Source organism: Aptenodytes forsteri, unplaced genomic scaffold (genome assembly GCF_000699145.1).
Source record: "Aptenodytes forsteri isolate BGI_AS27 unplaced genomic scaffold, ASM69914v1 Scaffold72, whole genome shotgun sequence".
NCBI lineage: Eukaryota > Metazoa > Chordata > Aves > Sphenisciformes > Spheniscidae > Aptenodytes > Aptenodytes forsteri.
Window position 1 is genome coordinate 1,776,804 of NW_008796193.1, and position 22,872 is coordinate 1,799,675.

The 22,872-nt window shown below is 46.5% G+C and overlaps 1 protein-coding gene across 1 annotated transcript in view; it reads left to right on the forward strand.

Annotated features, from left to right (window-relative positions):
• The first annotated feature begins 4,886 nt into the window (after window positions 1-4,886).
• The window catches only part of EDA (ectodysplasin A), a 37,814-nt gene continuing 19,828 nt past the window's right edge, over window positions 4,887-22,872 (forward strand). Inside the window, exons 1-2 of the mRNA XM_009288096.2 lie at window positions 4,887-5,327; window positions 9,479-9,584. Coding sequence (XP_009286371.1) covers window positions 4,887-5,327; window positions 9,479-9,584 — 547 coding nt within the window. The remainder of the gene's footprint in view (window positions 5,328-9,478; window positions 9,585-22,872) is intronic.

Below are 22,872 nucleotides of genomic sequence, written 5' to 3' on the forward strand. Positions count from 1 at the left end.
TCCATCTTGTGTTTAGCCTGCAGCTCTGACTTCAGCCTCGGGTTTTGTCTCCTCAGCAGCGTCTGTGGAGCTCGTGCTTTAATTACTGTGGCTGAGGTTTTTGCACGGGTGAAACTCTCCCTCTAGGCTGAAGTCGTGTACCAGCAGCTGAAAATGTGGAATAGCAGCCGTAGCCTGGATAATAAATGTTATATACCCCCCGGGCCAAGACAGAGTGGTCACCGGAGAAGACTTGGACTCCAAACTCAGCAGAAAGTCCTGTTGGATGGTAGGATCACCGAAACGAGAGGGTGGAAGGGCATACCTTGTGCCTTGCTGTCCAGTGGGCTGTGATTGCTGGGGTTCAACCTGGAGGATTTAAAGCATGTTGCTATGAAAACTTATTTTTGTGTGTCTGTGGGGTCTATGATTAACACAGAAACATATGGAAGGAGTAGAGCTGATGCTGATCTGATCCTTCACAAAGAACAGTTAACAGTTGGAAAAGTAGAAATGAATCAGTGGTGGAAATATAAATACTTGGTACGTTGCATATTGAACTAAGCTAAATTTAGGGAATGCACAGAAGCTGGCTTGGTCAGCTGTCCAAAGCCTCTAGACTTGACATAGAGAAACCACCAAGAGACAGCATTCTATTGTTGGAAATATGTGGTGAGGCACTTCATATTGGGAAGTAATGTCTTATATCATGAGCTGGGCAGTTGCAGTAGTAGTTTAATCGGTGTACAGCTTTAACACGCCTTCCTGCCTGCATTGCTGGAATTTGCTCCCCGTAGTAGATGTTAAGAGAGTGACCTGCTCCTGGTTTTGAGGGTCTTTAGGTAAGGGAAAAAATGCTTTTGTTTTAAAGATATGCTTGCTTCTGGAAAATGGTGTGGCATTTGGTGTGTTAGTTTGATCTAGCCATTTTACTACTGAAGTTCAAATGAAATTTTAAAACATTTAGTCTGTGTTCTGGTTTCCCTTCGTTGGGACAGGTTATCAATTTTGGCAGTAAAAGCTTGGTAGCTCTAACTGTGGGAGTTTGCCACATGCGAAAAGATGGCCGCTGTCGTAGATCTAGGACTACTAGTTAAAGCTCTGTAACCCATAAAAAGGAGGACGAGAGACAAAAGTTTCTGGGAAGGGTTCGGTTCTGAAGGAAAGTTCAAGAGTTGCGTTATACCCTCCAATGGCAATTAATTCACTGTCTTCGTCTCTTTATAATGAGGCTTGAACTGATAACTGGCAATCAGATTTAATGTTCTGTGCTGAAAAATACAGTGGCTTTCCTGGGTAATGAAGTTAAAATACCAATAAAAACTTAAGAAAATATACTCCCTCCTCTTTTATTGTTCTCTAATGATTTTCTGTTACCGCAGTGCCTAGAAGACCCAGGAGCATGACTCACTGGCCTTCTGAAAACTGGGATTGCGCAGTCCTCTTTGGAAAGGCTTTTCAACCCAAGGACAGAAATGCTTGGCAGATCGAAAGCATCTCAAATCTGCTTCTTAATAGCGGTGGTGGCACGTTAAGGGCCGTAGATTTACCGAGACGGGCGTTCCTGCCGGCTGGCAGTAGCTGGTGCAGTGCCACTGGTCCATGGCATTACCTGGTCCACCTCCATCTATGAGACCAAGGTCATTTCTGTTTTCTAATGGTCAGCTACTTGCTTGGCTCCTTGGTCGTCACTCGTTATGAAGCTCCTTATGAGTATTGGGACGGAGGTGGCTCTGCTGTTACAGCTCCTGCCTGGAGGCATAGCGCAGTCCCTCCTTCCACCCAAACTTCCCGCCTGGCTTTAGATAAGCTCCTTGGCATCACTGGTGCTTTTATTCTCTAGATTATAGAATTGCTTTGCCTCATAGCTTTGGGTGGAAAAAGCTTTTAAAGATCACCATTGGGTTTAAAAGCCTCCGCGAGGATCCTTGTGTGCAGGTCAGAATGAGGGGGAATTGTGCTGGGTTTCGTATCAACTCAAAGCTGATGGTTTGTGGCCCTGGGACCTCGGGCTTCAGGGTGAATAGCTGGCCAGAGCAGGGATGTGGCTGGCGTTGGGAGCCGGAGGGGTGATGGAGCGATGAGAGTGATGAAGCAATAGGGACAAGAAGAGTTATGGGCAGTCTTGAAGTAGAGGACCATACTTGAGCTTTCACGTGGAAAAAAAGCCGGTGGAAGGGTTTGCAGAGGACGGTGTGTAACCTACTCCAGACCCCTGGAAAGGATGCACGCAGCCGAGCTGGGCTGAAAACACCAGATTTGCGGGAGGAAGATGGGTTATGAGAATTACGGCTTATAGAAAGTATAATCTCAACTCTCTCCATCGCTGTCTTTGACCGCGTTCTGGCTGATGGCATATATCATGTTACAAGAGTTTTGCATTCAGGGCTATAGCTTGTCTTGCAGACAAGACATCGTGTATAAATTCTTGTCATGCTGAAATGGGAATTGTTTACTCTTTTGCTTCTTGCACTTTTATGAGGAAAAAGTTACGCTGACAAAAACAAGGCTTAAAATATGTTGAATGGGGTTTTCTGTCAATAAAGCAAAGCCACTCCCCAAGCTTCTTTCTCATCTGTTTGAAAATAAATAATCTGCTTAATTTTTTTTACACCACGCGTTACCAGAGGCGAATTTCTGATGGAGGACAATGGGGCTGATATTCAAGTAGCTGCTACTCTGAACCGCAACCTCCGATGGCTGAACTTCAGAGCGCCAGAAAAACAACAGTATTGCTTGCAAAGAATGCCTCTACAGAGCTCAGGCTTGTTATTAGCCTTCTCACACTAATGATCTCCAAAATTGCAAATGATGAGGGAATTTGACTTCAACAATACCATTAAACAATAATGCAAGAGGACGATTTCATGCTGCTTTTTTCTCTGGTGCTTTAAGGTTATTGTGCTGTAGGAGAGCGTGGGTTTTATTGGTTAGGTCTAAAGCTGGCTGGTCTAGCTTTCTCATCATTAATTGGAAGCCAACTTTGTAATACAGCACGCGGAGAAGTCTTTGGGGGTTTTGTTAGTGATAAATATGCTCTGAAAGACTTTGCAAGAATGCACTTTTCACTGAAAAGGGCTCGTGCACCTGAACACTTGCATGCTTTCCCCAATTCTGCTGTTAATCGGGAAGAAGATACTAGTTCTTCGTACCGACTTGGCTTTGCCTAAGGAAAAAAAGTGCCATTTGTCCGTAATTGCATAGGGTGGGTTATATTTTTCCACTTCTCTCACTTTCAAGCTGTTTGACCGTTGGAAATACATTCCCTTGGTGTCCAGTGGATCTTCATTCCTATGAAGCGTTTCTGAGGGACGTGCGTTATTTAAGGCGTTTGCAGAGGGATGCAATTAAATATGACAACCATAACAGTTATTTCAGCATCCCAGCATTGTTTTTCTTATTGCACATGGTTTGTATATCCAGCCACAACTCCATGGTACATTTGGGTTTCATAGCCTGAAGAAAGCTTCCTATTTTATGGTACCTTCTAAAAAAAATATATATATATATATATTTACATGTCTCTTTATTCTTACTTCTGTAGAGTGTGGAACGTCCGTCCTTACAAACCAGATGAGTTTCTGAGTGACTGCAGGCTACGTTGTTTTGGGGGTTCCCCCTGTGCTCCCTTGACATCCCAGGGCAGCTTTGTTCCGCGTTTCCAGAGTGGGTTCTGCATGTGGCTGCAGAGAAAATCACTGCTTTTGTATGCATGGCTTTGTTTTTCTTTATTTTGCTGAGAGAAACCAAGATAGAACGGATTCATTCTGGTGAGGCATGCCTTTACTATTGTTTCACAGGTTATTTTGAGGTATGGTTTCCCCTGGGATTTTTCCTCTCCTGGCTTTTTGACCTTTTCACATCCTATAGTGATTTTCTTGATTAAAAGTATGGACTCGTAATGGGTTTACATGGTGTTTCTAAAATTAAGGTAATTTGAGGGCTTTAGGTTGGGGGAGAAGGGAAATGGTGATTGTGCCAAACTTTTCTGTCGCTGTTGCGTAACTACAGAGAAAATACGACTTCTTTTTTGGGAGCAGGTATGTGCTTGCTGGGCTCCTCAAAAATATTCTCGCTCTGCAAGCGCAGAGGCTGAGAGAATCAGTTCTCTGTGACTTTGAGGATGAGGAGTTTCAGTGAAATGATGGACCAGGAGAGTAATTTCTTTCAGACCTCCACGGAAGGGATGGATGCTGCAGCCGGGGTGCCCCAGCAAAGCCCTGCCCTGCTCCGGCTGCGTTGCTGGTGCAGGGGGCTCGGCCATTCCTGATGTGTTTGCACCGCACCCCACCTAATCATCTCCCCGGCTGGGACCACCCGCGCTCATGGTCCTGTTCCACCAGCTCCAGCATCTCATCTCCCAAATCCAGCAAAGATTCAGGTCTTGCACCTCCAAATCGCAAGCCGCGGTTAGGGGGACGAACGTGGGGCACCCGAGCTTAGAGGGCAAATGCCTGTTCAAGCCCTGCAAGCGTGTTTGCTCCACACTTTCCTAAAAGGATGCTAAACCGATACTTGTGCAAAATGTTTCTGGGTGTTTTTAAAATGCTGGGAAGTGTTCAGCCGTGGGAACGGTCGCAGTGGGTCATCCAAGACGCTTGCCCAGCCCGCTGCTTTGCTCCCCACGCAGGAAGGGAGCCCGCAGAAGCCGTCCTTGCCACTCAGCATGTTTTTCAGACACGTGAAGTGTTGCTTTCAGTGACCTCCGTGTCGTAATGCTGCGCTAGTGTCCAGCCAGCAGCATTTCGCTGGAGGTTATTTCTCCTTTTGCATCTGTCTGTGTGGCTGCATCATATTTTGCTAGATGGGTGGCAAACATCTGCTTGTTCTGCTCTGCAAATCCTCTCCCTCATAGCGGCCACACCAAATAGCAGGGAGTAAATGAGTTTAGTTTAAGGCACAACAACATGCACCCTTACGTCCAGACCAAAAGCTGCAGAGTCCAAGAGCTGCGACTGAATACATTAATCATATCTCAGGGGGTGGTGAATGGAAAAAGCATCACTTGCTCTTCCAACCGGCGCAGCTGTGCCAGCCGCCGGTCCCCAGCCGGACAGCGCAGCCCTTCACGGGCTGACCCGGCGGCCGAGCATCCCCCGACCTCCCGCAGCTGCGGCCCCTGGAACAACGGACCCCTTGAGTCATCGGAGAGAAACTTCGCCTTCATCGGCGTGGGAGCTCGCAGCCGAGCGGGGCTCAGCAATGCGCTGCACCCAGCAAGCAGCTTGGCCGCCCTTTGCCCTGCCACTGAGCTCCGGAGGGTGATCCCAAGCAGCTCCCTCCATCCAGAAGTGGGCCTCTTTGAACCCCTGTACGCTGGTCACCATAGGTTAAATGCCATTGCTTGCGTAATTAAAAGTGCTACGGAAGTAGTCCCTCGGACAAACTCCTCTCTCTCTCTCTTTGCTCACGCCGGTTGTGTCCGTTACCAGGCTAAGCGCGGAGGACTGGTGTGTTACTTCCTCAGGAAAGCTTGTTTTCGTGGGGGTTGGTCTGAAAGCAGCGTGTGCTCCTAGCTGGTGTGGTCATGATTTCCGTCACAAGCTTTTTCTGTTGGGTTTTTCCTAAGTAAAATTTATGTTTGTCATTTACTCTCACTGTCATTTCTCTTTCTGACGTGGTCTTGTTAGACAGTGACTAATGGGTAGATTACTTTTAGCCAATACTTAGTATTTTTCTGACTGATCAGTGATAAGCGTGATACAAGAATAAAACCTGGGTGAGAACAGAGTAGCAGAGTTGGGGTTGTTCGGCCTGGAGAAGAGGAGGCTCCAGGGAGACCTTCTTGTGGCCTTTCAATACACAGAGGGGCTTATAAGAAGGATGGAGAGAGACCTTTTACCAAGGCCTGTGGTGACAGGATCAGGGGCAACAGTTTTAAACTGAAGGAGGGTAGGTTTAGTCTGGACATATGAAAGAAACTTTTTATGATGAGAGTGGCGAGACGCTGGAACAGGTTGCCCAGAGAAGCTGTGGATGCCCCGTCATTGGAAGTGTTCAAGGTCAGGTTGGACGGGGCTTTGAGCAACCTGATCCTAGTGGAAGATGTCCCTGCCCACGGCGGGGGGGATGGAGTAGATGGACTCTAAAGGTCCCTTCCAACCCAAACCATCCTGTGATCCTATGAAGGTTTGAGCAATTGTCTTTATTGTTTTTAAAAAAAAAAAAAAAGCTCATCAGTGTTGAATGTATGTTCTCCCAGACAAAAAAAAATAGCTTTGCACACCACGTTCATGATCTGAAGAGCCTCTTCCGAGGACAAGAGGGGGCGCGGAAGATGCTGCAGGTGACACGGGTGGCACAAGCCATCGGTGCCTGTGACAATTCCAGTGAGAGCGTGCAGTGCCGTGCCGCCGGACCTGCCCGGTGGCAGCGCTGTGGAGGTGGCTTCTGGAAACGTCCCCTGGCTCCGGAGGGACACGGCGGAGCCGAGCTGCTGCCTGGGGGGCTCAGGAGGAGCCCGGTGCAGGGGACAGGGCAGGGGGAGGGGATCGGTCTGGATTTCGTTGCTTTCCAGCATCGGTTTTGTGGAAGTAGCAACGGAGGGCTGGGACCGTGCCGATGGCTCTCGCTGCATCCATGGTGGGAGGAGGAGGAGGAGGAGGAGGAAGGTCCGGCTGGGTGATGTGCTTTGGTAGCTGTAATTTGAGTTTGTGTTTTATTTGCCTTTTTTTTAATCTAAGGTTTCACATTCTATTAACGCTGACCAAAGCATGCTTAGAGCCCCGTTGACATGAGTTTTGTGAATAGAAAGGTTAGTCTGATTAACCGTCCAGGAAAATAAACGTATTGTGTCAACCTCTCGTATTTCCCCTTCTGAGACTTAAATGGTTTTGTTCAGATTGTGAAAAGCTTTCAAGTCACTTAAGAAATTTTGATTGTTTCACTGAAACTGACAAAACCCGTCAATCAAAATGAGAAATCAGGGTGTCTCATCCTTTCCAAATCCTTACGATTTTTCAGATGAAACTCTTCTCTGAATTATTCCAAGCCCACTAGTAGTTCTGTTTCTTTACAGCATGGGTGGGAGGGTGGCATGCGAGGATCCGGCTTATACCTGGCAGGAAAAAATATCACCCCAGTGTATTTATTACTGATTTCTGTGTCAGTGCCCAGATGTGGAGGAGGAGGTGGCATGGGGTGAGCTTAGTACTACGCTGCAGCTTTTCAAAACTGTGGATGTGGCGTTATATTACACCGCAGCTTTTCAAAACTGTGGATGTGGCGTTAAAATTGTATTTGTAATAGCAGGGAAAGGAAACCTGTTTGTTTTGACACAATCAGGGTTGTGCTATTACAAAATCTTCTCAAGATGAAAAATGTCGGTTTTAGCCTCAGCGCTGGAAGCAGCTCGTGTGTCGCCTGGCCAAAGTCAGCAGGGTTATTTGGGGCGGGAAGCTGCACATCTTCACGGGCTGGTTCCCCGCCGCTTTATTTTCTGTGCTTTTATTTAGTCATGTTTTGTAAAGCTCAAATAAGAGAGCCAAGTAATAACAGCATTCAAAAGCAGCGCTGATGATTTCATTGAAGTTTTAACCTGAATTATAATGCAATTTGTTCCTCCAATTAGTTCTACAATGTTTCAACTTGATTTAAATAAGTGGTTTAAAAAAAAAAACCCTTCACTTTTTGCTCGTCCCTTGCCCTGCTTCGCTGTGCAGGGGAAGGTACTGGTGGTGCCCGCAGGAGCACCCTGCTCCTGTGCTCCGTGCCCGGGTCAGCGTGGTGGGATGCAGGAGGTTGGGGAAGGTGGGCGGAGGGGAGCTGTGCCCCTCGTTCCCTCCACTCGCTAAGACTTGGTGTAAATGAGAGCCGTCAGTTCTCCGTCCGACGCCGTGACTGGTCCTTCCCTAGGCAGACACGTGCTGGCTTTTACTTGTCGTTGCTTTTTAACTACTTTCACCAGTATAACTGCGCGTGTGGTGAGGCTGCGGGGAGCTGGTCCCAGGCCATCCCGCAGCGTTTCGGGGTCCTTTCGGGCACGACGTCGTTGCGATGACGAAACGTCAGGGATTGCAGTAAATGCAGACCTGCCTGCGCACAGGCGGAAATAAATAGCAGCGGCTTGGGAATTTGGGAAACCCTTTGGGGTTTTTTTGGGGGGAAACCCTTCGGTTTCCCAAATCCCATTCATGAGGCTGCACTGGGGCTTGTTGGAGTAAAGCAAGATGCAAACGTAAAATCCAGCGGCTGCTCATTAGGAAGCAGGAATGGGATGCTCTTAGGCTGGAAGAAGAGCGTGTCCATGGGAAATAACTCAGGAACAGGCGTTCGTGCGCGGAGCAGAGGGCTGCATCCCCCTGCGCTCCGAGGGGTGGGAGAGGGGAGGCGAGAGCCCCGGGGCACGTCAAAAGCAAAGAGACCTTTAGTGATTATTACTTTTGATAGGGAATTTTATGGCCTGTAGCTTAACGAGCCACTCTTTTAACTAGCAATTCACAAAAGGAGTTTATTCTTCTCTGCTATTTCAAAGATGCTTTCGATGCCACAGGTTTTGTTCTCAGAACAATAACGCACTTGATAACCTTTGGTGCTGCTTTTCTGAAGCGTCTTCGTTCTTGTCTTAGGCTGTATTTGGCTTGCGTGTGTATTTATGGCTTAAGTAACTGTGATCAGGCGTCTTCAGCGTAAAGAAAACCCCGTCCTGGTCAGAGCAGCCCTGGTTGTTGGTGGGCACAGTAACATGCAGAACAAGGTGTTTGGCCCCTAATTAATCTTTCGTGAAATTCCTTATTTTAGGAAGTGGAAATAGCTGGGGAAAATGCCACTGCTGATGAGCCGCCACACGCTGGGGTAGCTGGGAGGACTGGTGAAGTTTCTAAACCAAAATTCCAGTTTCTGGGTAGGGATGGTGATTTAATAACTGTCAAAGAGTTTTTAGTGCAGCAACTATTTTTTTCATGAATAAGAGGTTGCTACATAAAATTTTTGCCTCTTGGCAAAAATCATGTTATAAAGATGTACTTGCTCTAGGTTTAAAGTGTTAATTTATGTGGTATACTGAATTGGATTTAAAGGTCCCTGAAGACCTTTGAATCTCAGTAGCTAATGAGGCTTGCAGAAGCGAGCTTGAGAGAGGAAAAACTTACTGGCAGTGAGTAATACTGGTGAAAGAGCTCAGGATTGAGCAAGTTTTGCAGAGAATAATTAGAAATGAAGGCATCGGCATTTGGGGCGTTCGATTATTTCCAGCTATAGATCTCCCTTGATGCCGCCTGCGTCCCTGTCCCTGCAGCCCCCCGTGCCCCGGGGGGATGCTTCTCCCTGCCGAAACCCTTCAGCTTGAGTTTTCCCAAGTCCTAGACTGCATCCAAGGAGACACAGCTCCTTGCGGTTCCCCTTGGGATGAGCTGGGCGTCCATGAGCAGCCATCTCGCATCTTCCCCTCGGCTCAGCAGAGCTATCCCTGATGGAAAGGACTTGGCGTTCAGGCTCCGATCTCTCTGCTCAGCTGAGCCATCCTTGCCAAAGATGCTTAAACTTGTCCTCCTTCTTCCAGCTGGCCTTGCTGAACTTCTTTCACCCTGAAGAAAAGCTGCACGTTGGAGAAGAAGGTAGACGTGTCCGTCGAAATAAAAGGAGTAAAGGCAGCGAAGGGCCAGACGGTGAGTCCCGCTTTCTTCCTCACTGCTGTGCTTCTCGTCTTCGCACAGGCGAGCAGAAGACTGACAGTATTTTTCAGATCATGGTTATGATCATGGTACAGAATTCCGTATGTGGGGGGAAAAAAAAATTGGCATCCGTGGCTTTTAATAGTTTCTATCTGATTTTGATTGCCTTCCAGATGAGGAATTCCAGTAGTTCTGATTTCTGCAACTGTAGGTCTAGTGATTTTGTGCAAATTAATGCTGATTAGTAATTTCGTCCTTGACTCCTCTTCTCAATAGTGGGGCTCTGTGCTCATTTAAGGCTGTAATTTGTACTTATATACCTGTATTTGTTGTTCTGTACGCCTGTCTCTGCTTAAAATCATCAAGTAGCTATTCATAGTCTAACAAACAGCTTGAACATCTGCATCACAAAATGGTAACTGGGTTCTAACAGGGTTTTGCAGTGCAGCGGAGGGTCTCAGGTGGGTTCAAAGCCCATGTGAAGGGAAGTCAGAGTTGCACGGAGCTTGTATTAAGAGAGCGTAGAGTTACAAAAAAATCAAAATTATATATCTGTGATTTGATAAATATAAAACGAGTATGTGTGATACAAATCCCAGGGGCGTCAGGCTTCCTCGGTGGCCCTGGTGCTGGGTGATAGCCCGAGACCTCCCTGGTGTGGCAGTGCTGTCTGTCCTCGTGGTCCGCAGGGTGGCAGCTGCTGCTTCCCTTTGCCGTCACCGTCCCTTGGCGAGAGCATCGTCCTCCACGTGTCCTGCTCTGCTACGCTCAGATGCCAAAACCCTTCTCTTGTATCTGGTCTCTTTGTTTCAGACCTTCTGGTTGGGTTTGGACTTGGTGTCTGACAACGCACCTCCCCTATGTGGACGGCCCCACCACCCGCTCCGTGATGGGATGGGCCATGCCATGATCCGTTGTACATGCGCCTTACGCGAGTACTAAATATTACAATTTGCAACTGTCTGATAGGGGTTTTTCTTAAAGCATTTTAATCTTTAATCTGGGAAGTTCTGGGAGACGGAGGACGTTCCTGATGGCTGCAACGGTGCTGAGCTGGTGCGGGGGATGCAGCGGTGGGAGCAAGAGCCGGGCTGCGAGGGTCGGTTATGGCGCTGCAGGGTGAGGGACTGCAGCGGCTGATTGTGGGTGAGGTGTGGGAGATACTGCCAGGGTTAGATAAAGCCTTCTGCCTGAAAGACTGGGAGAGGACAGCCTTGCAGCCCTCCCTGGTGCACGAGATACAGCAGTGGGAACTTCGGTTTACTGGGGTTTTGAAGCCGCTCACGCAGCGGGGTCATGGCAGCTGAGAGCACTGTATGGAAGGGACGGGGAGGCAGGCGACAAGGAGCACGTCTCTTCAGTGGCTGATGGCGTGCGACCCCTCGGACGTGGTGGTGATTCCCAGGGGCTCTCCGGGAGCTGCGCTCTGTGTGCCGAACGGCTGGCTCTTCACGCGGCAGGTGTCCTCTAAAGCCCCCGGACGTCCGAAGGGTGCTTTAAAATGGAAAATGAACCCTGCCAAAATTATATTTCGTGCTTGAGGTCATGTAACGTCACCTTTTTTGTTCCAAGAACAGCGCCAAAATCCTTAGGTAGAGCATAACTTAGATTAAGTACTGTGACAGCTTTATTGCACCAAAACCACTCTCAACACTTGTTGAGAACTTAAGTAATAAATACCAAAATAATTAAAACTAACTTCACTTTCAGTCCCTTCCCCCAGCTTGAATCCTGCCTGATTTCAGTATGAGGAATTTCATTTCCACTGCTGTCTTTTCATGATTGTCCAACTGCACTGAGACGTGAGGACTGCCTCCCATGTCGAGCTCCTGGAAGAGCTCACGCGCTTTCCTATGGCAGAAAAGCACAGGTCCGTCTTTATGCAGAGCGGAGAAGGGGACTGGATGCCAGGGAAAGTAGGGAAAGAAATAATGGAGTAGTGGTCTGTGCGTGGCTTGATGCCTGCTAAGCCCAAGACCTGACTGCGTTATAAACCTCTCGGCTATCGTTAGTTTTCCTCTCCAGCTCCCCGGCTGCACGAGTTTCCCATCTCCCCTGAAGCCTTTGCAATTTCACAGTGGAAAAGCGTTTCCCAGTGGCTCTGCTCCAAGAAAGAGCTTCGTGAAACTCCCCGGATTCCTCCTCCCCGAAACGCTGACAAGTATGATGCATTTGGTACAGACTCCCTGAGTGATTCCAGCTAAATGTGGCCCGTCATCTTTAGAGCCAGTGTCGCTCTGATGCTCAGATGGCTCAGGCAGGATCCAAGTCCTTTTGCACCGACTCCATGAAATCTATTCCAGTGTCTTCGCAAGTCGCTTGTATAAGTAGCAAGTTTCCACTGTATGCGAGCGGTGTAAATGGAGTGCTGCAGGCAGATGTTCGGAGGAATTAGCCTACTCCGTTAGGCTGCCTGAGTGCTGCCTTTCTGTTGCCAGATGTGCAGAGAATCGCTGCACGGTGAGAAATAGATGCTGAAAGTCGGTGGACTAATGAGGGCTTTTCTCATCATCCTTGTGCCCGGGTGAAAACATGTCGTACTTTTATAACTTGCACTCCTTTCCCAGATTTCCTTTATGTTCCCTGAATGCATCAGAGTTGAGTCACTCCAGAAACGTAGCACGCTTCCACCGACTATGTATGTCTCTCTGTGAATTAGGGGGTTTGACCCCATAGGGTGATGGGGATGGGGAAAATTGCCAGAGCGACGGGTCATTTTCCTAGTGACATTAGCAAGGTGGGTTATGTTGGCAAGCAGTTACTTAGTGTTTGGCCATCTCAGTTTTATTAGGTAGAGCGGTATTTAACAAGTGTAAGCTGTCAGGGTAGGGGTTGACCTTGTAACAACAGTAAAACCAATAAATAAACAATAGCTTTCTTGTGTAACTTGTGCTGTTTGTTTTAGACCTACGTGAAGGAATCTTACTTTTTAGAGAAGGGCAATGAATCATTAAAAAAAAAAAATAAATAAAATCATGTCACAGTACTGGTAACACTGTTTTCTTCGTGAGTTTTGCAAAGGGAAAGTTGATCAAATCTTTGATCTCCAAAGAGCCTCCAGAAGATAAAAGTGGATGAACTGTAAATTCCCAGAAGGAAGGAGATGTGCTTTCCACTTGAGGCCTCGCTAATATTTGTCTGGAATTAATTTTATGAACTTTCAAGTCCTTTCACACATGCAGTGAAAGACCAAAGTGATCCAAGTGTGGAAGCCGTGGTTGGAGGGAGGCTGCTCAGTCCCCTTCCACGGCTGTTTGAGTCCTGCTCATCTTGGTACCAACAACGGGATGGCTTCGATGATTTATAAATGTCAAAGATAACACGGTTCCTTTCCTAGAAGTTTTTTCCTTTAGGAAAATTTGCTTTCAAGTCTTTCGCTGTGGAAAAAGGGGTTTTTGAGACAGGTCAGAGCTGGTCCCACGGGGCGGGAGGGTGACGGCCACGGCTGTACCCAGAGCACGGAGCCACAGGGGTGGGATGTGGGAGGCCGCGAGCAGCGAAGCTGCTTCGGTGCCTCTGTTGCTTGCTGAAAAACCCCAAGAAAAATTGTGTGCAATAGTGCAAAGCTATCGGTTGGATCCTGTCACTTCCAAACATGACTCCAGTATTTCAAGGGCTCCTTTGAGGACTCAGGCTTCAGTCCTCCTACCCGCTCGTCGTGTTTTATGATCGTGTTTGCTTAATTTTTGTTTGTGCCCCTCCACGCACAGTGCCCTGGAACCAATTAATCAAGACGAGGTCATGTCCCGGGGCGAGGTGCCTGCCTGGCTCCCCTCTCCGCTCGCTGTCTGTCCAGCCTTGCTCTGCCGTGGGTCACCCTGCCACGGGCAGACGGGGTTAATGGGAGGCTGATGCCTGTCCCAGTCCTGAGGAGCACAGAACATCTTTCAAGCCAGCTTTCTGTCCGTGCCACCAAAACCAAGAGTTGCACAGCTTTAAAAACTGCCGCTATTTTTTCCTACTTCTCAAGGACCAGGATTATTCCCTTTACAGCTCCATTTTACGATGTTCTTTCTACTCTGTGTTACCGACTCCACCTGTCACTTAATTTGCTTTAATTCACGAAAACTTGACCCTCTCCAATGTCTCTCTTTCATTTTTCTTTTTCCCCTCCTTCCTTTTTGTCTTGGTGTATTTATGCTGCTGTGGAACCGCTGTTGCTCCCAGATTAACAAATCATTCTGGAGCTGGTAATTAGCAACAGTTGTGCTAAAAGGAACCATCAAGAATGTTAAATTAGTCCACTTTTAAATAAACTGTGTATGAAATGTTAGATCTCTATTCCCAGAGCACCAGTAAAATTGCTGCTGGCTCTTTGCTAACAAAGCCAAAATATGGGAGTAGCATGGTTGTAACTACAGAGACAATTCCGTGCTCTTGAGGATATAAATAATGACAGAGCATTTACAAAGCAGATGTCAATAGGACTCTTTAAAAAACATTGTTTTTAAAAAAAAAAAAACAAAAACAAAAACAAAACCCCAAAAAACCCCCTAGTTTCTTTTTCTCCTACTTTCATCTCTGTTCCCAGTTAGATCCCTGCCGTGCTGCTTTCCTGGTTTGTTTGGTTTTTGCTTTTTGGTTTGGGTTTTTTTTTCCTTCCTAGATTTTTTCATATTGAGCTTGGTGAGAAACATAAGTGATTGTTATCCATTCTTTGATTTGGAGCATGGCAGCTGGGAAGAGGCTGAGCAGATGGCTGTCCTTAAGCTGACAACAATTTGGTTCCTACTACTTTGGCAGTCCTTACTGCCGAGGAAAGTCCTTGATGAGAACTCATGGGTTTCAGGGCTGCAAATGGCTTTTGTTGAAATGAAAATTAAGTTCTGGGAGAGCAGAAGCTTGTCTTGATCCCTGCTTCTACCTGGAGCTTTGGAAGTGATGTGCCAGCTACGTGGGTTCAGTGTTTCACCTTGTTAGTATCCGTTGGTGGTTTTAGGATGGTTTCAGGATGGTTTAGCAGGTAGCTGATGCCAGAGCCTGGCTGGGGGCTCCTGGCTCCCTCCGTCCCCCCGGGCAGCCCCCGGTCCCACAGGTGCCGCGTCTCGGCCGTCCCCGTCCCCCCCTCCCGACCTGGCGGCGCTGACAATGCAATAGGGCTTATTTTTTTTATATCCAGATCACAATAGCGACTTTTCCTGCCGGCTTCCTCTCCTTTGGAAAGGGCAGGTTCGTCCCTCTGCCTCCAGAACAATCGGTGCCTTTGTGTCGGCCCCGTGCAATTCCCCAAAGCCCAGGCATTCCCAGAAACGCAGATGCATGAAGGGCGATAGAGCCTTATTGTGCTCCGAAACCATGGTGATGAGCACGCAGTAAATACAGAACATTTCCTGGATACTGGAGCGCAGGGGACGGTCCCAAAAGAAAGGCTCACCACAAAGTGCTTGCGCTTACTGATTTCCCCCAGAATTTCTCTGTGATTTCCCCCAAAATGGGAGAAGGGAGGAATTAAGATGATGTTTTGAATCTTTGTGGACGATCTCCATCCTTTTCCTGTGAGGTCGCTGTCAGTGCTGCTTGTTACTACAGTAAAATTAAGACTACAGCTCATTTACAGATCCTTACCTACATGCTATACCCGTGGTTATTGTAATAAGGCAGACTATTTGTATAAGGTCTTATACCCCAGGCACTTTTCTTCCTTGAAGATACTTTGATAAAAATATAGGTAACTAAGTTAAAATATAGGTGACTAACTGGTTCAGACCACGGTCTTGTGTCTGTGCTCATTTCTAACCAACATTTCCACCGAGAGATCCAGAGAAGCTTAACAACTGTCTAAAAACCCAGAATGACGTTTAGGTCCTGGTTTCAGCTCTGTTACAGCAGTGGCAGATTAATACCATGTCATTTCTGGAAACAAGTGAAAGCAAAGGTGAAGACGGTATTAAAGGGGATCTTCTTCCTCTAGGTATAACTTTTAAGAGAATACATTTTTAGACAGCTGAAACATTTTCAGCATATCCTTGGTTCAAACTACTCTGAATTCATTTTTTTTTTTAATACTGAAATTACTTTGAGGTCAAATTCGCTGCAGTGTCCATTAACAATCTTCGCTGAAGCCTGTCTTGGGAAACCATAGGCAGTTGTTTGTCGTCCAGCAGGGTGATGTGGTAGATACCCAAGCAAGACATAATTTGAGGGGAGCTCCACATAGCCCGAGCGCGTTGGGAAAGCAGAGGTGTTAACATCTAGGCTTGAGCAATACGCTGTTTCAGCTGAAAGATTTTGGAGTCACTTGCTGTACCTAGAAAGTGTGTGATGCTGAAAGCCTGAGTGGTGACGTTCATTCCTGCAGTATGCGTTGAGGGTGGTGTTTTCATGAGGATGTGCTGCATCAGCCAGGGTCTGAAAACTGATGGAGTCCAGAATTCTTCATTGAGCTCTGGTATGTTGCTGTCCCAATTGGATGTTAAATATTAAAAGCAATTAACTTGCTGGGAGAGGTACAAGCTTAATTGTGTGGTGGCCGTGATGAGAAATTGTTCCAGGTCACGGGGTTCACAGTGTAATGGTTGACGTGTCCCGATCCATACGCAGCCTCCATTTGCCTCCTGTCTTCTTCACCAGCCCTTCCAGTTGTGATCTGGATTGTTCCAAAAGAAACCCTGCTTCATTATTCTTAATATTTACAAAGCCGTGATTAGGTGCTGTTGATTTGTTCCATCCGTAGAGCTGCTTTGGGGTGTGTTTGTCCTTCCCTGGTACTTCCCATCTGGTTCAGATAAGGTGGTGGGATGACCACTGAAAGGTTTGGAGATGCAGAGGATAGTAGAAGGCTTGAGAAGGAATTTTCCGGTCAGAATCTCACCTCGGTTGCATTTTCAGATACTTGCGCTGATTCCACTTTTGCGTGGATTTCAGAGTTGTCCTGATGGATTCTTAGTGCTTAGCCTACGGTGTGTTCTTCAGCAGGCTTTGCTGAAACTTGAACTAAACTTTTAAGCTTTTTTCACAACTGCATGTTAAGCAGGGACCAACGTTATTAGAAGTGACTGGTGATTCCGTATGAATTCCACTTCTGAAAACCGGGGCTTTTCATAATGCCTCAGGTCAAATACTGCAGTTCAGGAATCTCAGATAGTTTCTTCTGTTACAAAACACGGCCAGGACTAATGAGAGGAGAACAGATGTTCCAGCCGGGCAGGAATGCAATTGCATCTGAACTATGTGTGCATCTGAACTATGGATGCCGTGCACCAAACATTGTAAATGCTGAACTCGACTCGTAGCTGGTGATTTCTTTCCCACAGTGTGAGAGACACTGTTGTCTGTCATACTGAAGTATTTGCAGCTGAGCTTTGATTTCTGTGAATAAACTGGCTCTCTGGCCACATCCACACGGTATTTTGCAGGCAGACACAAGTTTGCTTAGCACATGCTCCAAGTCCATCTGGTCACAGATCAGCTCTAGCCCCAAAGCAGAGCAACTGGTGCTGAGCTGGAGCATGTAAACCTTTCCAAATGACCAGGTACGGCAGTCCAGGCTCAGGGTCCTGCTTGCAGCGACTATGGGGTATCTGCCTTCTGCAGATCTTGGGCTGAATAAGCTTATTTTTCTGTCGGGGGGGGCCGGGGTGGGACTGAATAGCCAAACCCAGAGCAGCTGCGCTGGTGACAGGAATTGTGAAGTTGTCTTCGGTTGTGTCTTCTGTCTGGGCGCTCTTTAAAAATCCCCTCAGTTATAGTAGACCAGATACATAAGCCGTAAGAAAATTACTGTTGCACAAAGCTGAAGAACACCACCACCGGGAAACTCTTTGGGGAAAAAGTTGTGAATGAGGCATGGCAGTTGCATGTTTTCATTAGGGCTTTGTTGGCCATGATGTATAGCAACATTGTTGGATTCGTACCTGACCTCGTTAATACGAGCAGGATTTGGTGAAGTCCGTTAATCTGTTTGAAATGCTGTGAATGGATAAACTCAAGAGTTGGCTGAGCCAGGCACCACTTCACTGTGTCATGACCACTGCAGGGACTTGACTTTGGCTTCCCAAAGAGTGATGGGGTCTCTCTTGGGTTTCCTTCAGACCCCTTTTCAGATTCATAGAAATACAAGCACACGTATATGCACACAGATGCATCTTTGGGTATAGATCCCATGCTATTCCATGTAATTAAACCGTCAGATTACGGACAGCTGTTGAACGCTGCAGAGGTTTTCGATCCAGTTAGGCAGAATTACGTACGGGAGGAAGAAAAACGTGTAAAGTTCTGCAGGGATGAGATAGTCGAAGAGATTTCCTCCCACCTGCCCTCGATTCCTTATGGATAGCTGCGGTGGGGAAGAGTGCATTTAAAACATCCAGCAAACAAGTTAAGAGAGCCTTTCGTACGCTTGGTTAAAACCTTGCTGCAGCACCACTTGGGAATCATTTCTACTGGAATTCATGACATATGTTAGTTGTTTATCTTAGTGGGATATGACTTAAAATGTCAGAATGTTTTGTGTTAAGCAACAACCGAATAAAACAAACAAAATAAAAACACAGCTGTAATACTACGCTTTAAATTGTTGAATTCAAATATGTGGTATTGATAAAGTAAGCAATAGGGTGCAGTGGTGTATAGAAAATAAGCCTTGTGAGTCTAGCCAGCAAGCCAAAAAAAGCCTTGAGATACTTGAATTAGAAATAGTAATGTTGTTTGTCAGCTCTGCTGTAAAGATCCAGCATTTGGAATCCAACCTAAATGCCTGAAGGAAAACAAAAGGCACATCATATTCTTCTTCCATAGCCAGTGAGAGTGCGGAAAATGAAATATGATGGCCACAGGTTCTGGTGTGAACCCCAGGAACTTGGCTGGGACTGATTATGTGGGAGCGGAGTTAAGAAGGGTGGAGATTTATGTTTGATTGTTTTTTTGTGTTTTTGAGAAGGCAGTGCAATATTATTTTGCCAGCAACAGTGGCTCTGTAGTTAATTGGGAGCAGGATTTGTCTTTGTTCGTGAACACATTTGCGCTGTGGTGTGCTTGCACCTACTCAGTGGAGACTGGATATTTTTTTTAAAAGCCTTCACGGTATCAGTAGGCTGTCCTGGTACCTTGCCACCGAGCCCAAAGTGGATCCGGGTGGGACTGAGGAACTAAATCAACTGGTTGTTCTTTATGTCGTATCAAGTGATGGAAATTCCTGTTGCAGTCAGTAAGGATATCTCTGCTGTACTCGAGAAAGCAGAGAGTAGCGATTTTCAGCAGAGCTCTGGCTGTTGGAGAAGCAGAGCTGAGGTCATGGAGTAATGCAGGGTGGAGGGGACCCCAGGAGGTGACTGGATCCATCCCTCTCCCCCAAAGCGGGACCAACAACAGCAGAGGTGACAGATTCTCAAGGATGGTTGCTGTTCCGGCCGGGTTCTTCTATGACCCTCCACCTATGTTGTTCCTCATGCCAAAAAGTCCTTAGGAGGCACGGAGGGCTGGTGGGTCTCTATGGGCTGGTGGGTCCCTTCAAACAGCAGCTGATGACCTACGAGTCACACTGTCCTTTTTAAGGTGGAAAAACCTGGTAGATGCGTGAGAGCAATGACATTCATCCTACGCCTTCCCCCACTCCAGCTGGGGCAGAGGGGTGGTTGCTCGACAAGGTACCTTTTACCTGGACCAGTGAAACAGGTTGCTGACAGATGGTCTCTTAGGTCTGTCCCTTTTGCTCGCACTTCAGTTCTGATCATTTTGAACTGCAGTAACTAAAGATCTTTTTCCCTTTGATATGATTAAAGATCAGTATAAAGTACATCACAACCTACTGTCACTGTTGGCCAGTATCTACCTCTGTATTTTTGCATTTAACTGTCCTCCCATTCCTTACGAGCTTGACCAAGTTGTTCCCTGATGTGAAGAGTCCTGTTTTTTAATCAGGCAAAAATCTCTCTGAGTATTGGCAGGAGAAAAAAAAACAACGGCAAGAACAAAAAAAACCTGTTACGTGATGAGATCTTACATTGTCTGAAGCTGTCTGAGGAAGAGAGATTGTGGCTCTCTGGCATCTAGTGTCACTCCAGGGATTCCAGGGATGGGGCAGAGATGAGCTGTGACTTCTCTCCGTTTGTTTTTAGACCGATAGGTTTGAACTGGGGTCTGGTGTATGGGATCAGAGGAATAGGGAGGGAGCAGGCTACTGATCCATGGAGCTCCTGGAGCAGCATCTGATCATCTGGATGACACATGGATGTAGGCTTGTCCTTTGACGGATTGCTCAGAGAAGAGCAGTGAGGCAGCAGAAAGCGACTCTCATACCTAATTCACCACAAGAGAGATGATTCTCAGCGTTTGGTGTTGATGCACAAGCTCTTCTCAGACCCTCTGGCCAAGCAGCATGATGTCCCAGAAGCGCGGGGGGAGGGATACTCCCCCTGGAGACATATGGAGACATGTGAAAAGCCCTTAAAGAAGAATAGCCTCAAAAAGTGGATGTAGCCAAGGGAGTGCCTCAGTCCAAGATGAGCTGCAAACTCTCCTTGGTCTCTCAGGCTGGAGGACACTGGCTTTGAGCGTTAGGCAGTTTAATTCAGCACAGGGGTGGGGTATCAGAAGAAGTGTCAGCTATAAATTGGCGCCGAGCCAGTCTTGGGGACTTAGCGGCCTATAACTCCAGAATATGACAGGGCTACCGCTGAGCAAAGATTCCTGAAATTTAGGGCTTGTGTGTGTTTCTACTGTGCACAGAGTTCAAGTGTGGTGAAGGTGGAGCAGCAGGCGGGGATGTCCTCCAGGCGTGACTCTTGGCACTGCTGTGGAAGGAAGATGCCGTTAGGTGAAGGACAAGGAGGGAACGCTGGTTTATGGGATGCTGTCACGGAACATCTCAATTTAAGATGTAACCAGAAAAAGACAATTAAGGGTGCCTGTGTTCACACACGAATTTTGAAGAGTTTAAAACAAAATTGAAACAAAAGCAGATAGAAGCAGCAATAGTGGTTGAGGAAAAACTGAATGGCCTTGGGGCTCTGCCTTGCATACTAATATATCAAGCAGCACTGTTTCATCCTTCCCCCACTTTGTACAGTGAGCTCCCCATTCTGTTACATAATATATTCACTATATTCTGATTTATTGAAATTAGTACTAGCCTTGTACCGGGGACATCGCATCCCTAACCTGGATTCAGCCATTCTGCCTGTAATTGCAGGCAACACCTTTCCTCCACACGTCGCAGAAGACCTCCCTTCCTCATTCCACCCCCCAAAAAACCACTCTGGCAAGGCATGCCAGAAGTTTTGAGTAATGCACGATGCGTTTTACTTCTGGGATATTTTCCTAGATCTATAATTTATCATATTTTCTAAATACTCTGGAGTAATAATACCAAAGCTGCTCTTCAAGATCTGTTGCCTTTTTCTCTGGAATTGGTGAAGAAGCACTTTCTTTTTCAGGGCAGGGAAAAAATTCATCGTTTCAGTATTTGTATCACTGACTGATATTTCAGTAGGGTCCAAGAAGCTTTCATCTGGATAGACCAAATTTCCTGAAAATGTTGAAAACATATTGGTTCCAAACCTCCCCCAAAACCACATGTTCTAGATTAAGCATGTGTTTGGGAGCTAACATCCTTCTTTCCCCAACTCCACCATAGTCTGGCATTAATAACGCCACACTTAGAAAATATTTGAAAAGCCTTACATATCTCATACCCATGTGAATGAAGTAAATATCATTACACCAGTTCTGTAAATGAAACAACTGAGTTTCGGAGGGTTGACTGAAGTGGAGGTTTTTTTATTATTCATTGAGACAACTTATAGCAAAGAAGGTAGATTCTTTGAAGTAGAATTCTTCATCAGTAGATTCTTCATCACTTGAAATCTCAAGTAACACTTAAGCTTTTCTTTCTGCCCTTCCCCGCCTTTAGTATTGGTCAAACAGAGATAGAGGGATTGATGGAAGGCTTAACGGGTAGGACTTCTTTAATACTTGGTTATCATAATGGTCCCTTCTGGTCTTAATGTCTGTGAAGGTTGACAGGACTGGTTAATTCCCAGGCATGGGTCAGGAACGGTAACATTTTCATAGCTGCTTTGCCCCTCTTTTTTAGGAAGCCCCAAGTGGCAGAGAACTTCCTTCCTTGAGAGGTGGAAGCTTTCACAGCTGGAAGGCACTTGGTGGCCAGAGCTTTCTATAAGAGATGGAGACAACCTGCGTTGTTGGGTTGAGTGGTAACCTGAGGGTTAGCAGGACTTGAGTCCTGGGACACTCATCTGTTGCACCACAGAGCCTGGTTGTAGTGCTTGGCTTCTGTTTCTTCTCTTCCCTTTGTGCGTTGTATTTATTGAGAATCCAGGATCCTTGAAGAAAAAAATCCCTGCCTGCAAATGGAGAACAACTTCGTTTTGGCCAGCACCCTTACATGTTTCAATAACTCCATTAGTAATGGTATCCTGACTAATGTCCAGGAACTCGTTTCAACTTCTGTTAGCTATCTATTCTCCAGAAGTTACTGGTGGATTTGGGCAGTATTCAGAGCTTTGTCTGAGATTTAGCAAGTCGTCTCCTTGTTAAACCAGATGGTTAGCAGGGTTTGGAAAAATACACAAATTTCCATAGCTGTTGAAAACAGTGATCACTAAATCTAATGATTCCAACTACACCCAGAAGCTCATACTTCAAAGAAAAAGATGCAATTTTATTTTTTTTTTTTTAGTGCACAAAGATGATACAGTTTCGAAAATGTGCATATTACATAAGTCACACAGAGCTCCCCGCTTCTGTTTTCATCTTCAAAATTAGATGTTTGTCTTGAAAGTAGCTGTAGACTTGATGATTCCGGGTCACCTTATGCTTATTTTATGAGTGAGTGAGAAGTGATGTGGTGTTTCTGGAGGACACTAGCATCTCATTAATCATCAAGATTTTGTCTCCGATTCTGCTTGTAACCTGGGACGAGGATGACTTCTCGGTACCTCCGTCTTCTCATTTCTCGGAGGCAGAGTGGTGATGGTAATATGGAGATGGCTCAGTTGTATTATCTGGTCTCACGTATTCCCGAAACGAGAGCCATGCTTAGGTAAGAAGACTGATGATATACCGTAGTAATTTAGTGCTAGGAAGATAGAAAAGGGATGCCTTAATAATCTCAGGAGCAAGCAGTGAATGCTGAAAATGGGTTGACACAGCCTATAGAGGACACGGTGGTTGCTGCAGTGTACCTGTCCGAAAATGGTTGAACACCTTGAAGACATCAGTAGACGTCTTTGTTCTGGATTGAATGTGGATGCTGCTAGAATATGGTAGTGGCACTCATTGACTTTGTTCTGCTCTTGGCACCTGAGAATTTGAGAAAGTTCAG